This window comes from Gigantopelta aegis, chromosome 9, assembly GCF_016097555.1.
Source record: "Gigantopelta aegis isolate Gae_Host chromosome 9, Gae_host_genome, whole genome shotgun sequence".
NCBI lineage: Eukaryota > Metazoa > Mollusca > Gastropoda > Neomphalida > Peltospiridae > Gigantopelta > Gigantopelta aegis.
In genome coordinates, this window is record NC_054707.1 from 33216410 (window position 1) to 33241588 (window position 25179).

The following is a 25179-nucleotide window of genomic DNA, read 5'->3' on the forward strand; positions in this document are numbered from 1 at the left end:
TAATTCAATTTCACAAATATATTTCATAATAAATCAGGGCTTCTAGAATTTTTATAAAAATCCACTAGCCATGGGATCAGTGATTTAATTTTGTTACTAGCCATCATTAAAAATTCACTAGCCCTACTTTACTTTAAGTTAATACAATTTTACTAAATAGTAAAAATCGGATATGTCACCTAAAGAGAGAGAGAGATAGTTTAAAAACACTAACATAGGAGGATGGGGGTAGGGGGCAGGATATTCAAATTTAAAAAATAGACTTAACTGCAACATTTGACCAAAACGATTCACTAGCCGTCGGGCATGGTAATAATAATTATTTACTAGCCCAACATTGAATATCACTAGCCATGGGAGTGGGGCTATCATAATCCAGAAGCCCTGAATAAATTCACCATGCAACTATCAACAAACTTTTATTTTATTGCAATTTGTTCAGCAAAATACAAAACTGAATTCAACGACACATTAAAGACAGAATGCTAATTTGCTGACAATATGTTCCGTTTAGCGTAAACCCTGTTTCTGTCTACATATTTGTTTGGGAGGGACGTAGCTCAGTGGTAAAGCACTTGCCTGATTTGCAGTCGGTCTGAGATCAATCCCCATCAGTGGCCCATTAGGCTATTTCTCGTTCCAGCCACGACTGGTATATCAAAGGCCATGGTATGTGCTATCCTGTCTGTATGATGGTGCATATAAAAGATCCCTTGCTAATATTGAAAAAATGTAGTGGGTTTCCTAAGACTATACATCAAAATTATCAAATGTTTGACATCCAATAGACGATGATTAATAAATCAATGTGCTCAAGTGGTGTCGTTAAATAAAATAAATTTTAACATATTTGTTTTGATTCCACATAAAAAACATACTATATCTATGCACGTGTGGGTAAATAGATATTTATTATGACTGGGACATAACAAACTGTTCAAGTTAAAAACGAATTCCCAATATTATTCTCAGTTTTTCTAAAAGCATACTTTAAATCATGGTAAAGAAACTAATTCTATTTACTATAATTCACAAAATCATGCAATGCGAATATATATATAAATATCATCGGTCATACCTTCAACTTATACATCTTTAATATTATGATATGAAAGGTCACACATAAACAGTAATTCACAAACAGACACATGAAACATGACAGACGGACGAACTGGAACAACACAACAGGACACAGACAGATGACAACAATCATGCAATGAATTAAAATAACATACCATACACACATCCTGTAGACAAAGTATGAAACGAGTTAATAGTAATACTATATGATATAAACAAATTCCCAACATGGATCATTTAATAATGATGACATAAAAATATATGATAATCTAGGTGATTTTAAAATGATGACATAAAAATATACTGATAATCTAGGATGATTTTGAAATGATAACATAAAAATGTAATGATGACATAAAAATATATAATGATAATCTAGGGTGATTTTAAAATGATGACATAAAAATGTAATAATAATCTAGGATGATTTTGAAATGATGACATAAACATGTAATGATAATCTAGGATGATTTTGAAATGATGACATAAAAATGTAATGATAACCTAGGGTGATTTTGAAATGATGACATAAAAATGTGATGATAATCTAGGATGATTTTGAAATGATGACATAAAAATGTAATAATAATCTAGGATGATTTTGAAATGATGACATAAAAATGTGATGATAATCTAAGATGATTTTGAAATGATGACATAAAAATGTAATGATAATCTAGGGTGATTTTGAAATGATAACATAAAAACGTAATGATAATCTAGGGCGATTTTAAAATGATGATATAAAAATGTAATAATAATCTAGGATGATTTTGAAATGATGACATAAAAATGTAATGATAACCTAGGGTGATTTTAAAATGATGACATAAAAATGTAATAATAATCTAGGATGAACTGAACAATGTCATGCATTTGCTGATACAAAGATGATGCGTCATAGTGCTAAATGACTTATGTATGAATATCTCCATAATAAAAAACTCATACAGCATGTAAAACGGTCTTGTGGTGCATACTTCCATGAACATCAAAAATCACCACATTAATTAAAGTGTGGGTGTTTTAAACTGTCTATTTGATAGGTTTGACTTTATGTATGAAGAGGTCATTCAAACAGAAATAAAGCATGAGATGTGGGTGGGTGTACCTCCAAACAGTATGTGGTGTTATGAAGGAGTGCAGACGTGGGTATACTGAACGTTATGTAATGCACTTGTTTTAAAATTCAAATTGTTTAGGTTTTTTTCATGACTTCTCTGTACCATAATAACAATGTATAATGTAGTTATAGCTAGATGTTTTCACACAATAATGATTACAAATCAATTTCTAATACCTACCCATGATCATAAACAACACATTATACCCATTGCATATAAAGTTATTATCATGTGACAAGGAGTTGTCTCCACATGTTAAGTAATATTTTGGGGTGTATGGTCGAGCATTACAGGGTGGAGGGGGTGTCTATTTGTGACAAAAACAGCATTATGTAATATATGAACACTGTATAATAAAAAATAAAAAAAATATATATATATATACTGTAGATCCTGAAATTAATATGATCACAATATTAATGCGAAAAATGTGAATTCGTGATATTCGCATTAATAATATGATACATTTATTTCTAGTCTTTGTCTACATGTCCAACGTTATTAAAAAACAAAAATAAATTAAAAAAAAATTCTAATATATTTAAACAACACAACTGGAAAACAATTCATTGTAGGCGAGACAGACTAATTGTCCAATAGTCCAGCAAGACGCTAGCCATGTGTGACAATTACAGGGTCTTTGGCCACCCTGTCAACAGCTGACACAAATCACTGCATGTGAATGGGTTTTAGCACACTAATCCTGAGGCCGACTGTTTCTTTGTTTTTACTGTTCAAGTTCATGGTAATTTTGTCGGCATATCACTTTGTGAATTGTTCTTTCATTATGGCCTTTTAATTGCCATTCACAGATAAGGATGATACAGTTGTAATGGTACATGTATGCTAATGTTTAGCCAGATTTTGTTATACACATTACGTAAATTATCTCACCAAAAACACTAGGGACTAAACAGGTTAATTCGTGTGTACACAGACATGTTAGTGAGTTGATCTCATTGAAGACACGTGTAACTTGGATTTAACCGAAAAGTACACAGACGTGTTTTTAGAAAAGTAATATTTCAAAGGGAGGCCACTCACATTAATTTCATGTCACATTTTAGTCTGCCCACCGTCACTTGCATTAATTTAGGGACACATTAATTTCAGGATCTACAGTATTTTTGAATGAATAATAAAAACCAACCAGAGCCAATTTTTCCATTTTACAAATCCTGTATACATTGTGCATACACTAGTCATAAATATTAAGATGGAAATACACACCATTGGAAAAGCCATTTTCTTGTTAATCTCGTGGTAGTCTGCATTTCTGTCGTTCACCTGTGACTGGCCCGCAGCAAGGTGAGCACATACAAAACAGACGGACGTGCTGTGGACGAGAAAGCGGATAGCAACTCCACCCTTATTACCCGTGGCACCTCCGAGACCCGTCTTCACCTTCTCCACGGCAACGTCCCTGAAATACACAATGAAATGACTGAAACATTGAAACATTAATATTGTGTTTAGATTCCAATAAATTGTTATTTATATCATGTTTTTGTCAAAAAATAAATCATTCTAGTAAAAAATATTTTTAGTAACACAATAATACAAAATAATTAATAGAACATTTACTAACTGAATAGTTTTTATTAACAAGTTACACTTTGAATTATTTTTAAATAAGAGCGAGAAGAGAGAGAGAGAGAGAGAGAGAGAGAGAGAGAGAGAGAGAGAGAGAGAGAGAGAGAGAGAGAGAGAGAGAGAGAGAGAGAGAGAGATATAGTAGAGATTTCATGGGACAGACAGGAAAGCAACTTACAAATATATGTTTCAAGATACTGTAAATCAGAAAATATTAGCGATCTTAAAATTTAGCGAAATCCGTATCAGTGACATATTATCAACATAAAACGTTAGCGAGGTTGGCATATCAAACATTAAAAAACAAATGTAGGCCGTTTTTTGTTGTTTTTTTAGACTGACTGGTGACAAGAACACTCGATAATTTTTGATGTTATGCAATGCGCACTATTTCCGGTTTGAAATATAGCCTCAAACGTCCAAGTGACGATCCTTGTCTCCAACTTAATTTTAATAAAAACATTAGTGTTATACGTCTAATATAATTAGTATTGTTGTCTGTATTTATTGCCTAATCTATAGCCTGTTTGTCCAGTTAATCGCCGACGAAACAACCACACATAATCAGTCCAATGAAAACGTGTTTTCGAGTAGTATATTGTGCGTACAGGGGTCGTAAGCTGTTTTTCTACTGAGACGTACTAGTAATCAATGCTCTGGTACTTTTCTCACTTTGTCAAATAAAGAAAACAATTTATTTTTAACCACAATTATGTGTCTTTATTACTAAAAGTTACAAACATTGAAACTATAAGACTGTATTCATAATACTGACATTTCGTTTTGCTTTGTTGCTGCACCGGATGTGACAATAGTTTTAATTATTGTGCTACGAACGGTAGTGCACATAGGATATGTGACGACTTTTTATTTGCCTTGGTTCTGAAATTCAATTGAATTGTTCACAGTTGATTAATTCAAATCGTTATTAAATATGTATACCTTTTAAGACTTGTTTGATTTTTGTTTTACTCTGATTTTAGTTTATATTTAGCGTCATGAAATGTTAGCGTTTTGTATGGCTTCACTAAATTCGCGAATATTTTATGCTCGCCAAAATTTTCTGATTTACAGTAATACATAAATGTAGAAATACAATAAATAATGTCTCCTCACCTAACAAAAGGTGCCAGCTGTGGTCTGATGTAAACAAACAGGACGACGCCCACCAGCTGTATGTGAGTGAGAAGAACATACTTGTGATCCCGACACAATGTCTTTACTATCTCCTTCTGCCACTCCCTGGCATTCGTGGTACTAAAACAAACAAAAACATGAAAGTCATAGGAATAAAGTAACGTAAATCAATCAAATTAAATGAATAAATGTTTTAAAGTACTAGTAATCAATGCTCTGGTACTTTTCAATGAAAATTCAATGATCAATGAAATTATGATCTCTCTACATACTAGAAAACCTAAACCAATCAATTAGTATGGTACAATTATAATGATTACGGTACAATTATAATGATTACGGTACATTCTTGGTTCAGTGCTTTTGTTAATCAATTATTTATTCAAAGATAATAACATTAAATATTTTCCTGCCTATCCACATGATAGACTAACTTGTCTCACTATTCCTTGATGAAAAGAAAGACAGTAAGTTTAATAATTAATTTTAATGCAATATACAAACTGGTGTATATTCAGTTACCTGGCGCTGACAATGTTACTGGCATTCAAGTCAACAATCTCTTCAAATCCAATAGCGTATATATCAGCAGGTTTGTCATAGTCAACACTGTCATCAAGATCACCTGTTAAAACACATTCCATTTGGTGATAAATGACAAATTTATGAATGAATGGAAATTTTAAAAAACCCGACAGTATCATGCATATAAACTATTTAACATAGCAAGATATGATTTAAAGCTTAAAAGCTATAAATCCACAGCAGTGATACAAGTAGGTCATTACAAGACACAATGGTACATACATAAAAAAACTACTTAAAACAGCTATATATGATTTAAAGCTTGAAACATGAAATCCACTGCAGTCATACAGGCTTGTCATTTCAATAGACACAATTATGGTACATACATATAAACTACTTAGCAGCAACATATGGTTTAAAGCTTGAACGATGAAATCCACCAGAGTCATACAATGTAGTTATATCAACAGACACAATGGTACGTACAATATCCTTTCATAAACCGGAAATGGAGCACTGTTTAGGATGGAGAAATAAATTAAATCCAAGCCAATGGAGAGGGACTGATACCGTGATGTGTCGTATGTCTTTAAACTAAATCATAACCAGGGTCCGTGCTTATAAAACTTTTAGAAAGAAATGTTTTATTTCACGACGCACTCAACACATTTTATTTACGGTTATATGGCGTCAGACATATGGTTAAGGACCACACAGATTTTGAGAGGAAACCCGCTGTCGCCACTACATGGGCTACTCTTCCGATTAGCAGCAAGGGATCTTTTATTTGCGCTTCCCACAGGCAGGATAGCACAAACCATGGCCTTTGTTGAACCAGTTATGGATCACTAGTCGGTGCAAGTGGTTTACACCTACCCATTGAGCCTTGCGGGAGCACTCACTCAGGGTTTGGAGTCGGTATCTGGATTAAAAATCCCATGCCTCGACTGGGATCCGAACCCAGTACCTACCAGCCTGTAGACCGATGGCCTGCCACGACGCCACCGAGGCCGGTCCTAAAACTTTTAAGAGTCCAGACTTAATCTTTAATGTCACGCGCATACAATTTGAATGTACTGATGTAAATGTCTCAGACTCTATGAGTCTTGAAGTTATAGAGTTTAAAGCTTTTACAAGCACCATGCCTAGTTTGAACAAATGTCAAATTAAGTACCACAAATCTAAAGAAAACCATTTCTTACTGGGATTAACATGTTTGTGAGCATCAAGAAGCCAGTCATGCATAGATTTGTCCTTGTACGCGATACTGCGGAAGTGTTTTCCACTGTTAACATTCCACGTGCCGATACCAATCCTCAAAGATGTCGTACTTGTGTATTCTTTATATCGCTTCACCATCCCACGAAGAATGCCTGGGGCAGCTGTAGCAAAAAAACAACTGATCATTTGGGGTGTTTATAATTTCACAAAATATATAGAGATGAATTGTTTCACTAAAGAAATTTTTTTAACTGAATCTATCATGCAACATTATATTAACAGAAAAGTAATTTTTGTTTACTGACACCGTAGCACATTTTTTCCCCATGTCCATCACAAAGACCACAAATCTTATGAGCATTTTTTAGGCAAATATCTACTACCGAGTTAAATCCAAACCCTATTACACTAATATGTACGAGCACATAATAAATTAACATTATAATTAATTTATACATAAAAGATTAACAATCAAATTTACTTGGAAGTAAAAAAATATAATAAGTCAATTATGGTATGCAAACTTGCATTGTAACATTATATTTAAAAAACAGACCTGGGCTTAGTTCAGATAGACCGATCAGAAAAAAACATTCGCTAGACTGGTTTCTGTGCTTTACGTTAAACAAAATGATCACAATGGAAATCTGTCAAATAATTTGAGAACATTAGCGCCGCTCACTGTCGATGAACACATGGATGCAATTAAACCAACACCCTTCTGACCAGATTCCTGTATATTACAAAACACGACAGTAAGTGGTTATCGTGTAAACTCCTTTTAAGTCTGACCACTTCGGGGACTTCTGGCATTAAGAGGCACTTGTAACCACCTACAATGCACCCCTACTACTGGCGGTCATTAGTTAGTGCTGTGGGTCAGACAAGCTTTATTAGCAGCAGAGGACGAGGATGCCATGTGGGTGCAGGGAAATACACAGAGACTGCACCCGTGGAGGAAGTTGAGACAGGTAGGCGATGATGTGGACAGCTCAGAAGACAGAGTCGGAGGAAACTGACAGAAAGGGTTGAAACAGATCGAAATTGTGGGAGAAATTGGAAAGTTTTTTTTATATTAAGATAATGAGAATGATAGGCAGAGGCTGATAGATGAGAAAGATGAATGAATGTGTGAGCCAGCTTTGACGGGATTTGAACCACTGTCGTCAGCTTGATTGTCCAGCAGCTTATCCATTAGCCCATGGAGCTCACCGTGTAAACTCTTGGTAGTCAGAGGGCCCTGGCCTTATCTGCAAGTTCTCCAATGAGAGAGTTGCTCAGCAGTAACTTGTCTATAGCTCCCTGTTTGCTGTTGTCCAAGAAGTTGTTCTGGATCGCTCGGTTTGCTGCTCTCGCTGCATCTGTAGCCTGTATAAAATAATTACATCTAAACACTTTCCATCCATCTGTCCAAAACACACACACACATTTGTAATTACACTCAAACCTATGCTAAGCAGCCACTAAAGGAAGTATCAACAAGTGGCCGTTTAAGACAGGTGGCCGTTTAATAAAAATCAGTTTGTACTATATTAGATGATTTGGGAGAATAAAAACGTGGCCTCTTTACACAGGCTGGCTGCTTAATATAGATGGCCACTATAACATATTCAGTGGAAATAGAATAAATAACATAAATTCACATATATGAGATAATGTATTCATTAGTTCAAATGATTCAAATTTGACAGACAACCAGTAAATTACTGATGATCAACATACACTTAGGTATTCACTGTTCTGGATTCATTAGGCAATTAACTGCAGCAATGAGCAATGCTGTGGAAATTGCCTCAGTTTTTTAATTTTTCCCTCGTATTTATTTTACTGTGAAATTTTCAAATTTCTACATCACTTTTCTTTATTATATATTTTTGTAATACTGACAAATTAAACACCTCTTACACAATAACTGCAAAACTTCCATGGAGACCATTTTTTTAAAACATTTTTTTTTTTGTCATGGCCATACATAAAATTGCCAAGGTTGTCAGGTATATAACATTATTTAACACATGAAAAGTGCTGTGTATTACCCTGGATCTTCCTCCGCCCAGTGCACCAGTTCCTGCATATATCCTGCTGACGTGGTCACCGTTGATTCCCCAGATCTGTTTGTATACTTCAATGAACCGCGTCAACATCTGGGGCTTGTTAGCCAGACCAAGACTTTCAATCTGCTTTGGTAAAATCTGGAAAAAAAAGTGCATGATCTTTCTCATAATTCTCAACATTAGCAATGAAAATCAGAATGGAAAGAAATATGCAGTTAAGACACTTTATATTTTGTCTAAAAAGAGAAGGAAGGAAATGTTTTATTTAACGACACACTCAACACATTTTATTCATGGTTATATGGCGTCGGACATATGATTAAGGACCACACAGATATTGAGAGAGGAAACCCGCTGTCGCCACTTCATGGGTTACACTTTCCGATTAGCAGCAAGGGATCTTTTATATGCACCATCCAACAGACAGGATAGCACATACCACAACCTTTGTTAAACCAATTGTGGAGCACTGGCTGGAACAAGAAATAGCTCAATGGGTCCACCGACAGGGATCTAATGATCACGCATTAGGCAAGCACTGTACCGCTGAGCTACATCTCGTCCCTATGTCTAAAAAGAGAATACAAGTACTCTAGAACCAGTCACGGGACACTGCATTAAAACCATTAAATAATACTTTTAGGAAATTAGGAAACTAAACTTGTTTGCTGCTTCAGATCGTACATTTCTGAGGTGTAGTTTTTCTGTATTAAAAGTATCAAGTAATAAATAAAAATATAAAAGATAAATTGTGTTTATTTCCCCACCCCACTTAACATGTTGCACAAAATAATTAAAAGTTCATATATTTCTTAAGACTGTTTTATTTTCTCTTGTAAATATTAATTAAATACCATGTGTCAGTTACAATGCAAAAAATTGTCAGCCTCTGAGTAAATTTTAAGTAAATTTAACAGTTCATATATTCATTAGCTGAACACAATAAAGTAAGTACCTGTATTGAAATCACAGAATGTACACTCAATTTACTTGCCAAGCAAACCGTTTCTTTATTCTGAACTAGTTCTCACCTCCAGGCCTAGCATGGTTTGTACAGAGTTTGTGCGATCTAAACAATCGATACAGTTTGTCCGGATTGTTCCAGTTTGCTGCCTGCAATAAATACAACTATTTAAACAGGAGCTTTTTAAAACAAATATATCATTTAAACATAGACAATTGTACAAGTTTATAAAGCATAACTGAGAGTAATATTACAGTAATTGATATACCAAAACAACTGCGTTTTCATATGAATTAAAGGGTTTTTTCGTTTTGAAAACATCCATAAACTTATTTAATCAGTGTGATTATAACAAATAATAATAACATTCATTCAATTCACAACTCCACAAAATATGCAACAGAAAAATAAAATATTAATAAATACTTCAGAAGCATGTTGATACATAAAATATTTAAGGTACAAAATATATTTTATTTTTAAAATACTTCTTACTGTTATAGTTTAGGAGAAAAACATAATGACTGACAAGCAATAAAATTTTCTTTTCTTAATACTTGTCAAAAACAGCCCAATTACAGCATAATGTTACTGATGAATAAATTTTTTAAAGTTCTATATTGCTTAAACCGTAAGTTATTTTCAAGACTTACTTCTTGGGAGATCCATCCTCAATGTAGCTGAAGTCAAAGTTGTGAAGGTATTTGAGTAACTTTGATTTCAGCTTATCAAGGTTTTTCAGATTCGTGCCTCTAATCTCAGAGTGATAGTCGAAGTGGATATATGGAATATCCTGGGAGTGACTGGAGGCCTTGTGATGGTTCTGAAAAACAGAAAAACTTGTCAGCACAACGGTTATTTTTCTTACAAATGTAACATCCCATCTCCATTCTGACACCCCACTAAGATGTCATATAAAACTTCCATTTCCTACTTCCATTTTACCACTAAAAAACAAAACGCTCTAAGAATTATGACTAATAATTGTATACATAGAATTCAAACTTTCAATTGAAAAACTGACTATGTTACATTTCATTTGGCTAACACAAATTAAATTTGTAAATTTATGAATAAAACTCAAAATGTAAAGAAAAGAAATTAAGCTGCCAGGTTTTTTTCTGATTTCTAGATGTCCACCTATCTTTTAACTGGCAAAGACATTAATATAACAAATATACTTGCTGGCTAATATTGGTATGGTATGCCACCCTGTACCCTCTCTTACTGCTGCATACTCGGTGGACAAATACTTACCGTATATCTTCGCCTATAAGTCGAATTTGTTTCACCCAAAAATTATTTTATAACTTGGGGTAAAAAAAATTCACCCAAAAATATTACCGTTTTGGGGATTATTTTACAAGTTTTATTGTTGAAGTATGCCATGTATTTATACTCAAATATGTTAATTTAACACATTTATTTTTTATAACCTTTTTTGGGGGGGCATTAGAACGGTTTTGGTAATGCAAAAAGGCGTGCGATCTCACTCACATGCCAAAAAAACAGTCCACTTAGTTAAAATAACAGTCATCACTAATAGCAAAAATGTAAACAATACTAACTACCTGTTGCCTGAGTTTATTTTGAAATCTGGTCACTGGCATTAATGGTTGTTCAAACAATGTTTTGTCGGTGATTAACTTCATGAATATTACTGAGCTTTCCCTTAAAACAGATTAGACTGATCTCAACAGTTCACTAGAGTAATAGGGACATACATCATTTGGTACAAAACCAGTGTATTTTCCAGTTATCCTCCTTACATGTATTAATATGGCGGCAAAACATGTGATTAACTGATACTTTCAGTTTTATCGTAGTGATCTGTTGTCAGTGTTTATAAATAAAGTTGTTGTCTGTGCACAAAACCATGCTATGCAGTGCCATACGGTAACAGTCAAACAGCTTTCACTATCTACTAAGGGAATGTTTCGTTTTGATGCTATGTAGTTTGATTGCGATGTACAAAACGTGAAAACCGAAGTTTGTAAAATAATTTTCTTTTGTTCAAATATTGTACATTATTGTTCTCATGTGCTGAAAATAAGAAATACGTCAATATTTATAAGTTGTTTTTCATGGGTCGACTTATAAACGGGTCAATAAAAAAATAAGTTTTCAGGGCTTGAAATTAGGGGCTCGACTTATAGCCGAGATCAACTTACAGGCGAAGATATACGGTAATAGGGATAGTGGAAGTGCCCCAGGAGCTTTGGACAAAGAAATCAGTTTTTAATATCATCATAGTCAAGACAAATAATGGTTTACTTTAGCTTCTTTTTAACATATCTTTAGTCCATTTTAACATGGTATGACATGAGATTTCGCAGCCTAAGAATATAACCAAGTGAATTCGAGAATGCCTGGTCACATAATGATATCGACCAACCCTTTGTAAACTATACTAGCACAATCCATAAAAAAGAAGTAGACCTCAAAAGCTTGACTGAGCATCCTCTCTCCTTCCTTGGCCCCCAGCAGGTTGACGACCACCTGGTCTCCGTATTGCTGTTTCAACATCTGTAAGTGTCTGTCGTAGGCCGGAGCCGAAGCCTCATAGCCGCGAGACATGTGGATTTTATGGGACCCAACCTGGAAATTAATCAATGAAATCAAATTAATCAAATAATTGTAAAGATAATTTAGTAATTTTAATTTTAAATGTTTTAACATAAATGCTTTAAAAAAAATAATTAAAATGCACTTTAGCTTAAAGTTATTATGAGTAAAGATATCTTAGTTTCATAACATCATTTTTGCAAAGAACAAAGTGGACAGTTAAAATATAGAAATTAACAGGTTAAAATGTCAGTTAAAGACCAAAAATTCCTCTATTTAAGAAATACATCATAAATAACAAATTATATTGCTTACGTTTGTTCCCCAAACAAGTTAAATACAAAATAAAATCTATTTAGTACCATTAATTTTAAAAATGAAATCATCTACAGTGGATAAATTGGTGCTGTGCGTTCAGAGTGGTGTTGATACTTACCTGAATTCCTGTTTGTTCCCAGAATAGAGGGACAGATCCTCTCGTCTGGATGAATGATGAAACGTGGTTCTCCAAAAATATTACCTAGAAAATGTACTGAGCTACTATACTTTCATGTTAAAACATTATTAAGGTTTATGGGAATTAATGAATAACCTCATAAATTAGAATTTCTTATTCATAAATGTTTTGAGGATGACCATTACAAAAACAACAAACCTAAAATGATCAGTGTTGTCTGTTTCGTAGTCATGTTGTTTGCATACATCATTAAATTTTTCCACTGGCAATTATTATAAAGTTATGCAAACATGATTTTTAAAAATATATAATTACATTTCCGTTATAACCTAACGTCATGCCATTGGTCCAGACATAGCAACAGGTGTTTGTTCAATTCTCATTGAACGTAAAAATTACGCTGTTAGGGAACGTCATATTAGATGACGTCATTTTATATATGCAAGTTGTCTTATTGAGCATTATTGTTTATGGACCAAAAGTACATCAAAATAAAATATGAAGTTTTAGTGTCATTATTAGCAAGCATGATTCAAATTTAATTATAAGTATGTGTGTTATTTATTTTACGTTCATCTGGGTGTGAGCTTAAAAGAAATAACAGGCAATCCTCAAATATATATATTGAACACCATATGAAATGTAAATATTTAGTTTCCTTTAATTAAGTTTGAATTCCATTAGTTTTTGAGTTAATAAAATTATCAGTGTCTTATATTTGCATTTCTTTTGTTGGTCAGTATAACATCAGAGAGCATTACATGTTCTACATCTTGACTTCTTAAGACTATTTCCCAGAAATCTTAAATTTCACAACAACAATTTATTAAACCTGACAAGTTATGATTTTGTTTTACTGGAGGATGGTACAATTACTGTACAAATATCAGTATAGAACAGTAAATGTCACCACCCACCTGTTCCGTCTCACAGAAATTAGCCACGTGTCCATCGTCATTAGTTCCCCGGACGTTGAAGCGAGTTCCAGCTCTCTCACAGCTAAGACGAGAGATGAGGCAAGCCTTGGCCTGTCGGTGAGCGGCATAGATTGTTCGGATCTCCACACCGCCACACATTATCTTCAGCAGCCACTGGCCACAGTCAATGCCGTAACGTTGAAAATGTACATGCAGCATCCGGTTCCTGTCAGAAAGAAAAGAAAGAAATGTTTTATTTAACGACGCACTCAACACATTTTATTTACGGTTATATGGCGTCAGACATATGGTTAAGGACTACACAGATTTTGAGAGGAAACCCGCTGTCGCCACTTCATGGACTACTCTTTCCGATTGGCAGCAAGGGATCTTTTCTTTGTGCTTCCCACAGGCAGGATAGCACAAACCATGGCCTTTGTTGAACCAGTTATGGATCACTGGTCGGTGCAAGTGGTTTACACCTACCCATTGAGCCTTGCGGAGCACTCACTCAGGGTTTGGAGTCGGTATCTGGATTAAAAATCCCATGCCTCGACTGGGATCTGAACCCAGACCTACCAGCCTGTAGACCGATGGCCTAACCACGACGCCACCGAGGCCGGTCCGGTTCCTGTCAGATAAAGGAAGATATTAAATATGCAGTGAGAGCCGTACAGTGATCAGTATTACTATAACAAGCATTCTGATAATACTGTTAAAATAATACATGTTCTCTACCGGACACAACAATTTTTCGTATCTCCTAAATTCAAGGGCCATAGCTCTGAAAAGTGGGTAAATCACCACGATCTATAAAGCTATATACAAAATTTCATCTTGATATCCCCAGGTATTGCAAAAATCTGGAAAACAAATTTTCACATGTCCTTAGTTCAAGGGCCATAACTCTGTCAAAAATGGGTAAATTACCATGAAAGTCAAACCTGATCCGTAACAGTACATGATGAAACTATGCAAAAAAATTCCGGTTGGACCTGTAGGGGACTAATAATGGTATTATTTACAGAATTTGAAATAAATTGTCTCAGAATGGCAGGCTGTTAAATGGTAGCCAGTTATGTTTAATGCCCTCAGAGTTCTTGCTGCTCCATTTAAGCAGGGCGGCCCAGCCAGCTATTGCATTTTGCTGGCCCGCTTGTGTTTTACCACCCCCTTTATTTTTTGAGGCCCTTTCATTTTTCCTCATTCTACTATATTTTACAGTACCCAGCTCTGCAATTTCAAAATGCACACTTTTTTTTACACATTAAAAAAAAATTGATTAGTCTGCACACTGGACATCAAAGGAAGTGGTAGTTTTCACTATCAAAATAGCTGGCGATATCAATGTGATCGATCCGTTCAATGAAGATGGAAATAAAAAGAACAGAAAAAATTTATCCCACAGTAGGAGATCTCTTTAAAAAAAACTCCCATGGCTAGTGATATTCAGTGTTGGGCTAGTAAATAATTAGTATAACTAACCCAACGGCTAGTGGAAAAAAAACCTTGTCAAACGCTGCATTTACAAAATATGTAAATATGAATAACTTGTCCCCTCTTTCTACCCCAATCTAAGGATTTTTAAGCTCAATCTCCCTCTTTAGGTGACATATCTGATTATTACTTTTAGTAAAATTGTATTGATTTGAATTAGGGCTAGTACATTTTTAATCATGGCTAGTACATTTTAAAAATCACTGATCCCATGGCTAGTGGATTTTTATAAAATTCTAGAAGCCCTGATAATATTAAAACTTTGATCGACGAACATACAACAATATACAGTAACCAAGCAGTTCTTTTTTATTGTTTGCTTTTTGGTGGGCTGCTTTCTTTCTTTCTTTTGAAAGGATGGGGTTGGGGTCGCACAGCCGCCCTCTTTTAATTGTTACCCAGCGAGAACACTGGCCCTATAAAAAATTATTGAATTTACCTGGAATAAAATCAGATTATTAAAACGTGAGCCCATGGGAAAAAGTAAAAAATCTGGTTTTAAGAGGTATCTGCTTTAGGTAGGTTATGTTATGATCAGATATTTAAAAAAAAGAAAAAAAAAGACAGTGAAAAATGTCTGGTTTTGTAGGAATTCTGGTTTACAAAGGGTCCTGTTTTGAGCGGTCAACTAAAAGTGTTTCTCTCAGTACTTCACCATCCGAAAATGTTTAATGACCATAATATTTATCCAGAGTTTGCTACTATATAAAGCTATATGCCTAATCAAAAAAACAACAAAAAAGACATCACAGAAACTCATTGTTAATCTTTTTTGAAGACAAGAACATGACCATTAAACAAAAAACCCACTGTAAGGGGTCAGTGTCTCACCAGAAGAACCTGTTGTCCGTCTCGTAGTCCTGCTGTTTGCGCTGAGCACACAGACTGAGGTCCCAGGGGGCGCCGCTGGCCGACCACGAGAAGTAGAACGTGCCCGAACTGAGCAGCTTCCTCACCTCCACAATGTGTTCCTCGTCACTAGGCTCGTTCCGCAGAGACACGAGCTGCACCGCTGTGATCCGGAACACCTCTGACTCCAGGATCTTACCCACCGACAGGCAGCCCGTCACCATCACCAGGTACATGATGTTATGGTGCCCTGAATGAGATGAATAAAATAAATAATAACAGGCCTTTAAAAATTACAAACTACCAGCTAGTATTGGCAGGGCTTAGACTTAAAGAGTTTGCCGTCCATTGCAATTTTAAGAAAACATTGCAATTGGTGAAACGGCCCACTGACAGCAATTTTCAGCCCATCTATGTTAAAAAAAAAAAAAAAATTGTTTTGGCAAATAAACACAACTGAAAGGTTATTTTTCTGTATCTACACATGTATAGTTAAAATGTACAAATGTTAAATACTGGCACATAATATACACCAGGTGTATATATTTAACCTTCTTTGAGAAGCTTTACTGATGAAAGTAATTTGCATCCAGTGGTGATGCAATCTATATCTCAACAATGGCAATTGCTGTCGGTACCATCATTAAGTTCAAGCGCTGTACTTGGACAACACTAGCAGTTTACTTTCATATATATATATATGCCAGAAACTATTAATATGTATGTATGTATGTATGTATGTATGTAGATGGATGTGTGTGTGTGTGTGTGTGTGTGTGTGTGTGTGTGTGTGTGTGTGTGTGTGTGTGTGTGTGTATTAATAGTTTCTGCCAAGAGTCCTTTTGTAGATGTTTTTTGTGACACGAGTCTCAAGAAAATCAAAAATCAATCGTTGGAGTAAGCTTTAGTATATATAAAAACCAGCATGTTGAAATTATATTTAAGAGTACAAACTGTTTGGTGATTGTGAAAATAACTTTATGACTAGTTACTGTGTGTGTGTGTCAGTCTGTCTGTCGGTCTTTCTCCTTTTTCTGTTTTGGAAATAAAATACTGCAGATTTATAAAAATAAATTGTACAAAACTATATCCTTGGTGTAATCCTAGACAATAGTTATTTAAAAAAAAAAACCCAACCCAATAAATAAATAAAACAAAGTCCTTTATTGAAACTGAATGGATTATATATGTACCTGTACATGCATATTACCTGTATTTATCCGTAGTACACCAAGACAACCATAGGCATCCAACACTTTGGTGTACTGTTTCTTTAGAGTGTCCATCTCAGCAGATGCTAAAAACAATATATCAAACCATTATCCACGTAACTTCAAGCTATTTATATTTTCTTATTCAAAGTAATAATAAAAGCTGAAAACAAATATGATGATAGTGATGTTCCTATGATGGATTATATTGCAAAATTTGGTAGGCAGCGATTGCACAGAATTTATATAGATTGATCTCTTGACAGATAGAGAGCCTTGAAAACTGTCCATCTAGCTCTCTTACTGTCAGAGTACTCAGGCTAATGCTTGATAGGGTTTCTGCCACCGAGTAAAACGGGTATGGTGCCATACCAAAATTTTGGCAGATTTTTTTTGAATTTTTTTTGGGGAGGGGGGGGGGGGGGGAGTGTGTGTTTCAAAATTAATTACTCTTATCATTAATGTATGATTTTCTTAACCCTAACCCTAACCTTAACCCATTTTCTTTCCGGGGGAGGCCCCTCATACCCCCAGATGACTGTGGTTGCATTCAATTCCATAGCACCATACCCAAAAACTTCTTTGTGGCAGAAACACTGCTTGAGGATGTAACCGTTATGTTTTAAAACAAAAGTTAATAAAGATATTTGGAATTTTTAAAAATGTATTTTGTTGTACATTAGAAACACCAGGATTACCGGAAACACTTCTGATATATGAAGGGAAATGGATAATCGGAAAGAGTACCGTATTTTCCCCACTATTGGGGTATTGAATTAAGCATATGAACTGGGTATTGCATTAAACACTACAAACGATGTAGTGCTAGGCCTGGATTCGAACTCCAGACCATTGGGACTGTAGCCGACCACTGTATCCACTCGACCATGCAGTGGATCAACAAGTGAAACTGCATTTTAATACTTATAAATCTCATAGGTGTATTTTGACGGAATGAACCGAACGTGTACAGAATAAAACGAAGATTTAGTCCCATGATGCCTCATTCTGTCTTCTGTGCTATATTTCTTCCAAAAGCACCATCTAAAGCACCCGTGTGGAAGAAATTTTATACAGAATAGTCAAAATGTCTAATTTTTCAAAGGCAAAACATAGCGATACTGGATTACGAAATATAAACTTCATGTTGGTTTTACAGAACAAATTGTTTTAAAATATATTGTATATAACTATCGCTAACCCTAACCCTAACCTTAAACTAATTCCAATAAATATTTCTTTAAAATAGAGGTGGGGAAAATACGGTACTTTTGCCGAAAGATTAATGACAACATCATAATCTATGACATAGAGCTATAAAACAATAAAGAAACTTAGAAAGGCTAAAAATATCAATATTATTGATTGTCTGACTAGTATGAGGGAAGACAAGAAGTTGGATTTTCTAACAACTGAACATACACAAAACGACAACTGCGCCGGATTCAAACATCAAACTATCTTCTTTGCATTTGCTTTCCATAATCACACTATAAAGTGTGTCATTATCTGGAGGAAGCTTGTGAAAAATGCGATAACCCTTTCCCATTGCCATCTTGTCAACTGAAGCGGAAACCTTTCTGACCGTATGGAGTTAGCTTTCCTTGAATATACACCCACTGCCGACAGCTACCTTTTTGGTTCTGTTTGGGCGACGCTAGGAAACTAGCCCGAGTGTCCTCTAAACGTATTCTGTTTATTAACCAGTAGAGAATGTACTTTGAGCGCGTCTAGTGTTAAAAACTGTCATTTTAAAATTGTTCTACGACTAAATAATCGTCAAGTACTCAGTAACTGTGTCTAAAATACACATAGATTCTTAAATATGATGCCACAAATATTTAATCTGATTACGGCCAAGTCCGAACGGACGTAGAAAGTGTGGTCTAACATGTGCGCTCTGCACTAATGATAATATTGTAGAGAACTTTTTATTCATAACAGGCCTCTGAAAATTGCGAGATGCTTCCGAATAATTTATATATTTATATATTTAAGCATCTCGCAATTTACACGAACATTTCAAAGCATACTATACTACATGATATTATTACCATACGCCAGACAGGTGTGATCACAGCTGCCAGCATTATATTTCATATAGATAGTACGTATTAAATTTTATAAAATCATACATACATAGTGTGAGTTTCCCCCCCACCCCAATCTACCCCCCCCCCCCCCCCAGTGGATGCATGTCATAAATAAATTTATCCACGGTATAAAAGACAACTTTTTTATGTTTTTTATTACTATTATTCGCAATTAGTAACAGGTCATCATAATGTAAAACAGGTTTAAAGATTTTATTTCATTTATTTTATTTTATTGAATTGAATTGTGTGTAATAAGCAAACTACATGGTTGGGTATATCGAACATACGGCTGATAGGTACTGGGTTCGCATCCCGGTATCGTCTTCCACCCAGTGCGAGTTTATCTACTCCGTAAATAGGTATAAAGCAACTACATCGAATTTTCTCTCACTAACCACTAACAACTAGTAACCATTAACCCTCTGTCCTTGACAGACAGCCCAGATAGCTGAGGTTTCTGCTCAAGACAGCGGGCTTGAAACTTAATTGGATATAAGCACGAAAATAAGTGTTTGTGTTACTCTTGTGCATTTTGTACTTAAATCTTCCCTAATTTTTAACTCTTGATTCCACAATGCTTGTAACAATGTATTTTCCCCTATATATTATTTTGACTGTTTTCTTTATGGGACAGGAAGTAGATCAATAGTAAAGCTTCGCCTGATGCGTGGTCAGTCTTTGATCGATTCTCGACAGTAGGCGCATTAGGCTGTTTTTCGTTCCATCTAGTGCACCGTGATGTGTTTTATCCTGTCTGTGGCATGGTGCATATTAAAGATCCTTTGCTACTAATGGAATAATGTAGCGGGTTTCCTCTCTAAGACTATCGGAATTACCAAATGGTGGACATCCACTATCCGATGATTATAAATCAATGTGCTCCAGCGGTGTCGTTAAATAAAAACTTTAACTGTTTTGTTTTTCATTTATACTTGTTTTTGTGCTATTTTGTTTACATAATTAGCTATCTGGGCTGTCTGTCTAGGACAGTGAGTTAGTGATTACGTGGAGAAGTTGGTTCAGAGACTTACATCTATCCATTGAGTCGTTAAACTCACTGTGGGGAACAATCGGTATCGATGTACGAACCCAGTTGTTACAAGCCTGTTCCGAATTCTCGTAAAATATAGTTCAAGGTAAAGACCGATGGATTTAGTTTTTTATGAATTAATCTATTTATTAAACAGTTTTGTATACCAAAACCGTATTATTATTATTATTTTTTTTTTAAAAGAAGGGAAAATATATTGTGTGCAATCGATGCTCATGGTTTGATTTCAAATAACATAGTACTCTGGCGATGGCAGATCGCTCGAACTCAGCCGTAGTTTATAATAATTATCTCCCTTGAAGTGGGAGTTTCCACCGAGAGATGGGGTATGTTTTCAAGATGGCGCTGCCCAGTGTAATTTGGCCAACATGAAAGTTGATCCACGAATTAATTAAATATTGGCAATTTTTTTAACATTTTAGAAATCACTTTCTTGTTCATCTACATCAAAATGAGTGTCAAGGCATTTGAGCTAGTTCCCGCTGTAGAGCGAGTGAAGCTTATGTCTGAAAAGGCAAACACACAGGTATTTTCTCAGCATATTTAGCACTTTTTAAGATGTATTGTGGTGATTGTCAGAGTTAAGGTACATAGATTTAGCATTTTATAATGATAATATGTCATTAAGCATGAAAGAATTCTGTACCACCCTTGAAATATTTAATAAACGTAAATAACTCGGTGTTGCATAAAGCACTACAAACAATGTAACCTAACCCTAACTCTTGCCAATATTGTGGAGTCCTCATGAATCCATGACGTTTCGCCCCCCCCCCCCAGCCCGTCTGCCCCCGGTCAGTTCGCCCCCAGTTTGACCTGTTCGCCCCATGTACCAGTTCGCCCCCAAGACGATTCGCCCCTAACTGTTTGCCTGTTCGCCCCCAAATATTTGTCAGATCGCCACCAACTTTTAGTCAGTTCGCCCCCAATTATTTGTTACTTTTAAACAATTATTGTACTGTTTCTGCTAAAGTGTGTTCGTGTGTGTGTGTTATGTGTGTTTCTTTTCTTAGAGGGGAGGGGTTGTTGTCCTTCCACAATTTGGACTGAAGAAACATGTATGGATATATCAGAACAGAACTTTATTACACTCAGGCCGTTCCATGACCAATATAAAATTTTCATGACTTTCCAGGCCAGGAACATGACCCGAACTGACTGGGGTGAACTGGTACCTTTGTAGGGATAAACTGGTTATGCACGTGGGGGCGAACTGACATCCTATTTGGGGGCAAACAGACCTGTGGGCGAACTGGCTGGGGGGCGAAACATCTGGTACCCGTCCTCATTACTATTGACATTTACTGTAGTCACGCACATTACATTTTTCTAAAGCTGGCAATCATGCACAAACCAATGACGTTGCATTAATCTGGCTAGTTCATCAGGATAAACGTTGAGTGCAAGCGTACCTCAACGTTTATCATATTAACACAAACAGCTATTATGGAAAGATTTCTGCCCGCATCCCCCCTTTGGGGTATTTGTTTTAGCCATATCAAGTGGACACTGCATTAAACATTACAAATGATGTAGTGCCTAGGGTCTGGATTCAAACTCCAGACCATTGGGACTGTAGCCGAGCACTGTATCCACTCGGCCATGCAGTGAATCAACAAGTGAGACTGCATTTTAATACAAGTTTATAAATCTCATAGGGTGTATTTTGACGGAATGAATCGAGTGTCTACTGAATAAAACAAACCTTTAGTCCCATAATGCTTCATTGTGTCTTCTGTGCTATATTACCAACTAAAGCCAAATCTATAGTCAAAATGTCTTAATTTTTTAAAGGCAAAACGTAGTGATACTGGATTATGAAATATAAACATTATGTTGCTTTTATTATTATAGAACAAAATCTTAAAATGGGTATTGTTATAACTAACCCTAACCCTAACCCTAACCCTAACCCTAAACTTACACTAATTCTAAAAATATTGTCGGGGGTACGGGTGGAAATTATACTGTAGCTATACAACTGTTCTGAGCAGAATTGCGGTCACAATGAGTACCATCAAACGTTTTACCCTAATCATGTATTGCGATCCATTTCGAACTTCAGGAGACAAAGAAATACTTACTTTGTGCCTTTCTTCACTTTGAATTACAGGAAAGAAATTTTTTGAAAGTGCGCTGTCATTATTATCTGCCCTTATTGGCGGGAAATAAAACTTGGAACAGTCTTGTATGTAGCAAAGGATCTGTGAAGTAATTAACCATTTACTGCATGAAATTTGATAATGGAATTTGTTTTTATGTATCAACTTACATGTATGTGTGAATTACCTTCTGTGCATAAAAACACGAACCACACCTGTGCAAAGTGATTTCTCTGACCTATGGGGTGTGTTACACAGGAGCTAACATAGAAACATCTTAAACTGTCTAATGAGACTGGGCTACTCTTTCTGATTAGCAGCAAGGGATCCTTTATATATATGCAGCATTCCACAGATAAGATAGGGGCAGGACGTAGCCCAGTGGTAAAGCATTCGCTTGATGTGTGGTTGGTTTGGAATCAATCTCCATCAATGGGCCAATTGGGCTATTTTTTGTTCCAGCCAGTGCATCACAACTGGTATATCACCAACGCCTACAATTAAGAAAACGTCCACGACAAAAAAAAACAAGTGGGGAAAAAATTCTAACATAGTCCACAACACAAATAAAGTGCCATGGGGAATTAAAAACTCCACAGCATTGCCGATTACCATGGGCAAATGCAGGGGCTGTATCACTGGTATTTGTTATCCTGTCGGTGGGATGATGCATATTAAAAATTTGTTTGTACTAATAGAAAAATATAGGGGTTTCCTCCCAGACTATATGTCAAATTACCAAATGTTTGACATCCAGTAGTTTTCACTATTCTTATTTCTTTTAGAACCTAATAAGTAAGATGTTTCATGAATTTTTACTTCTGTTTTTGCAGATTTCATGTATAGATGTGTGTGGGAAAAATCTTTACATTGGAACCAATGATTGGTAAGATCTTGTAACACAAATATAGCGATAGTAACTTGCATTTCCTTCTAAGAATGTTGCAGAAGATGAACCTATTTCTTACTTATTCGTAATAGCATCATATCAATTTTCTTTTATAAATACTTATGCATCTTGTATTTTTAAATAAAACATAATACTTGATCTAAATTTGTATGGTGTTTTTGTTTAATAAGATTTTGTCAAGAACAATACTTTGTTACATACTTTATTAACCCTCTTTGTAGCCTGTATGAAAATACCCATTAATTTTGATGCCTGGCATTCGCCATATTTACCAGTTGTGAATTTTAGACCCAACTGATGATTTTTATTTTAATTTGGTAAAATAATTGCATGTAATGTTTGATATTTTGTTGGAAAATAATGTTGGTTTCTGCAATTTTTTAAATGTTTAATAGATAATTTGGCAAAAGTGTCTGCTTACCCAGTCCTGGGTAAAGTGTATACTTGTATCTATTTGTTTATTAGAACAAATCTTCAGATGTTTGATGTAATTCGTGAAGACTGTATTGCTAGATGGAACATTTTGTTCAGTATCACGTCATGATTCGCTACACAATTTTAAAACATGAAACATTAACTGCTAATCAATTTTTAATTGACTAAAAATATTGTTTGTTTGTGCTATTTAAATTCTTTAGAATTTTAGTTTTTACCACTTTATTTCTTACAGCTTTGTTGTGCACTATAGTATTGATGAGAAAACAGTATCCTCTGCTGGCCGAGTCTCATTCCACAGTGAAAAACAAGGTCACAAATATCTAGCTGTGGTAAGTAGGCATGTTATACTCAGATTAAAATGTAAAACAATAACAATTGTCATTTAATATTTATCTTTAGAATTTAACTTAAATTTAGATTTATTTTACTGAACATTTAAAATTTTAAGGTGAACTTATTAAAATAAAATTATGTTCAGTATCATCAGAATTTTTAAAAATTAAATTAAATGGTGTATATACATTTTATAAATGGAGTTTTGATATTCAAATTGTTCAATGATTGTGCCTGTTGTTGTTTGTTGGCTCACGGAAAGTTCATTATTAAAGGTTAACTTAAAGTAAAATTAGACAAAAAAGTGTTTTTTCCAAGTTGTAGTCAAATAGCAGGAGATGCCATTGTGAATGTTTTCATATCCAATTAAGGCTGTTTCAGTATTGGAAATCCCAAGTTAAGTTGCTTTTTGGATCAAAGGAAAAATTACTATTGAGTTAATGCCCTTGATTAGTGACACAATTTGTATGATTTTTCCCATCTGCAGCTGTGTAGTACATCATGTATGTATAACAATGTCGTCCTTGGTTTCGAATCAAGTTTGGAACATGTAGTGTAGGTATTTTGTAAGATGTTTGTGATGCACTTATGTGAAAGCAAAAGTAGGAATAACACATTTTACTCATTATTAGAACTACAAAGTCAGGGCTTCTGGATTATGGTAGCCCCACTCCCATGGCTAGTGATATTCAATGTTGGGCTAGTAAATAACTACTATTGCCATGCCTGATGGCTAGTGAATTGTTTGGGTCAAATGTTGCAGTTAAGTCTATTTTGTAAATATGAATATCCTGCCCACATCCCAACCCCCCAGTGTTTGTGTTTTTAAGCTCTATCTCTTTATGTGACATATTTGATTATTACTAGTATTTAGTAAAATTGTATTAACTTTAAGTAAAGTAGGGCTAGTGAATTTTTAATTGTGGCTAGTAAATTTTTAAAATCACTGATCCCATGGTTAGACTAGTGGATTTTATACAAATTCTACAAGCCCAGAAAGTATACAGTAAAATAGATTTAAACCATGTAGCTCATAGTTCTCATAATTTTAT

At 35.0% G+C, this 25179-nt stretch overlaps 2 protein-coding genes across 2 annotated transcripts in view; one reads left to right on the forward strand and one right to left on the reverse strand.

Annotated features, from left to right (window-relative positions):
- Positions 1–18752, reverse strand: part of LOC121382331 (synaptojanin-1-like) — a 35909-nt gene extending 17157 nt beyond the window's left edge. The window contains 16 exon segments of the mRNA XM_041511915.1: positions 1236–1247; positions 3435–3627; positions 4914–5054; positions 5457–5559; positions 6665–6844; positions 7896–7919; positions 7922–8051; positions 8720–8875; positions 9769–9850; positions 10355–10524; positions 12141–12299; positions 12703–12786; positions 13641–13866; positions 15969–16236; positions 17197–17283; positions 18620–18752. Of these exon segments, the coding sequence (XP_041367849.1) occupies positions 1236–1247; positions 3435–3627; positions 4914–5054; positions 5457–5559; positions 6665–6844; positions 7896–7919; positions 7922–8051; positions 8720–8875; positions 9769–9850; positions 10355–10524; positions 12141–12299; positions 12703–12786; positions 13641–13866; positions 15969–16236; positions 17197–17283; positions 18620–18752 (2148 nt within the window).
- A 1945-nt stretch (positions 18753–20697) lies between these two features.
- Positions 20698–25179, forward strand: part of LOC121381207 (transforming growth factor-beta receptor-associated protein 1-like) — a 38118-nt gene continuing 33636 nt past the window's right edge. Inside the window, exons 1-3 of the mRNA XM_041510405.1 lie at positions 20698–20870; positions 23280–23332; positions 24027–24123. Coding sequence (XP_041366339.1) covers positions 20796–20870; positions 23280–23332; positions 24027–24123 — 225 coding nt within the window. The 5' untranslated portion in view covers positions 20698–20795. The remainder of the gene's footprint in view (positions 20871–23279; positions 23333–24026; positions 24124–25179) is intronic.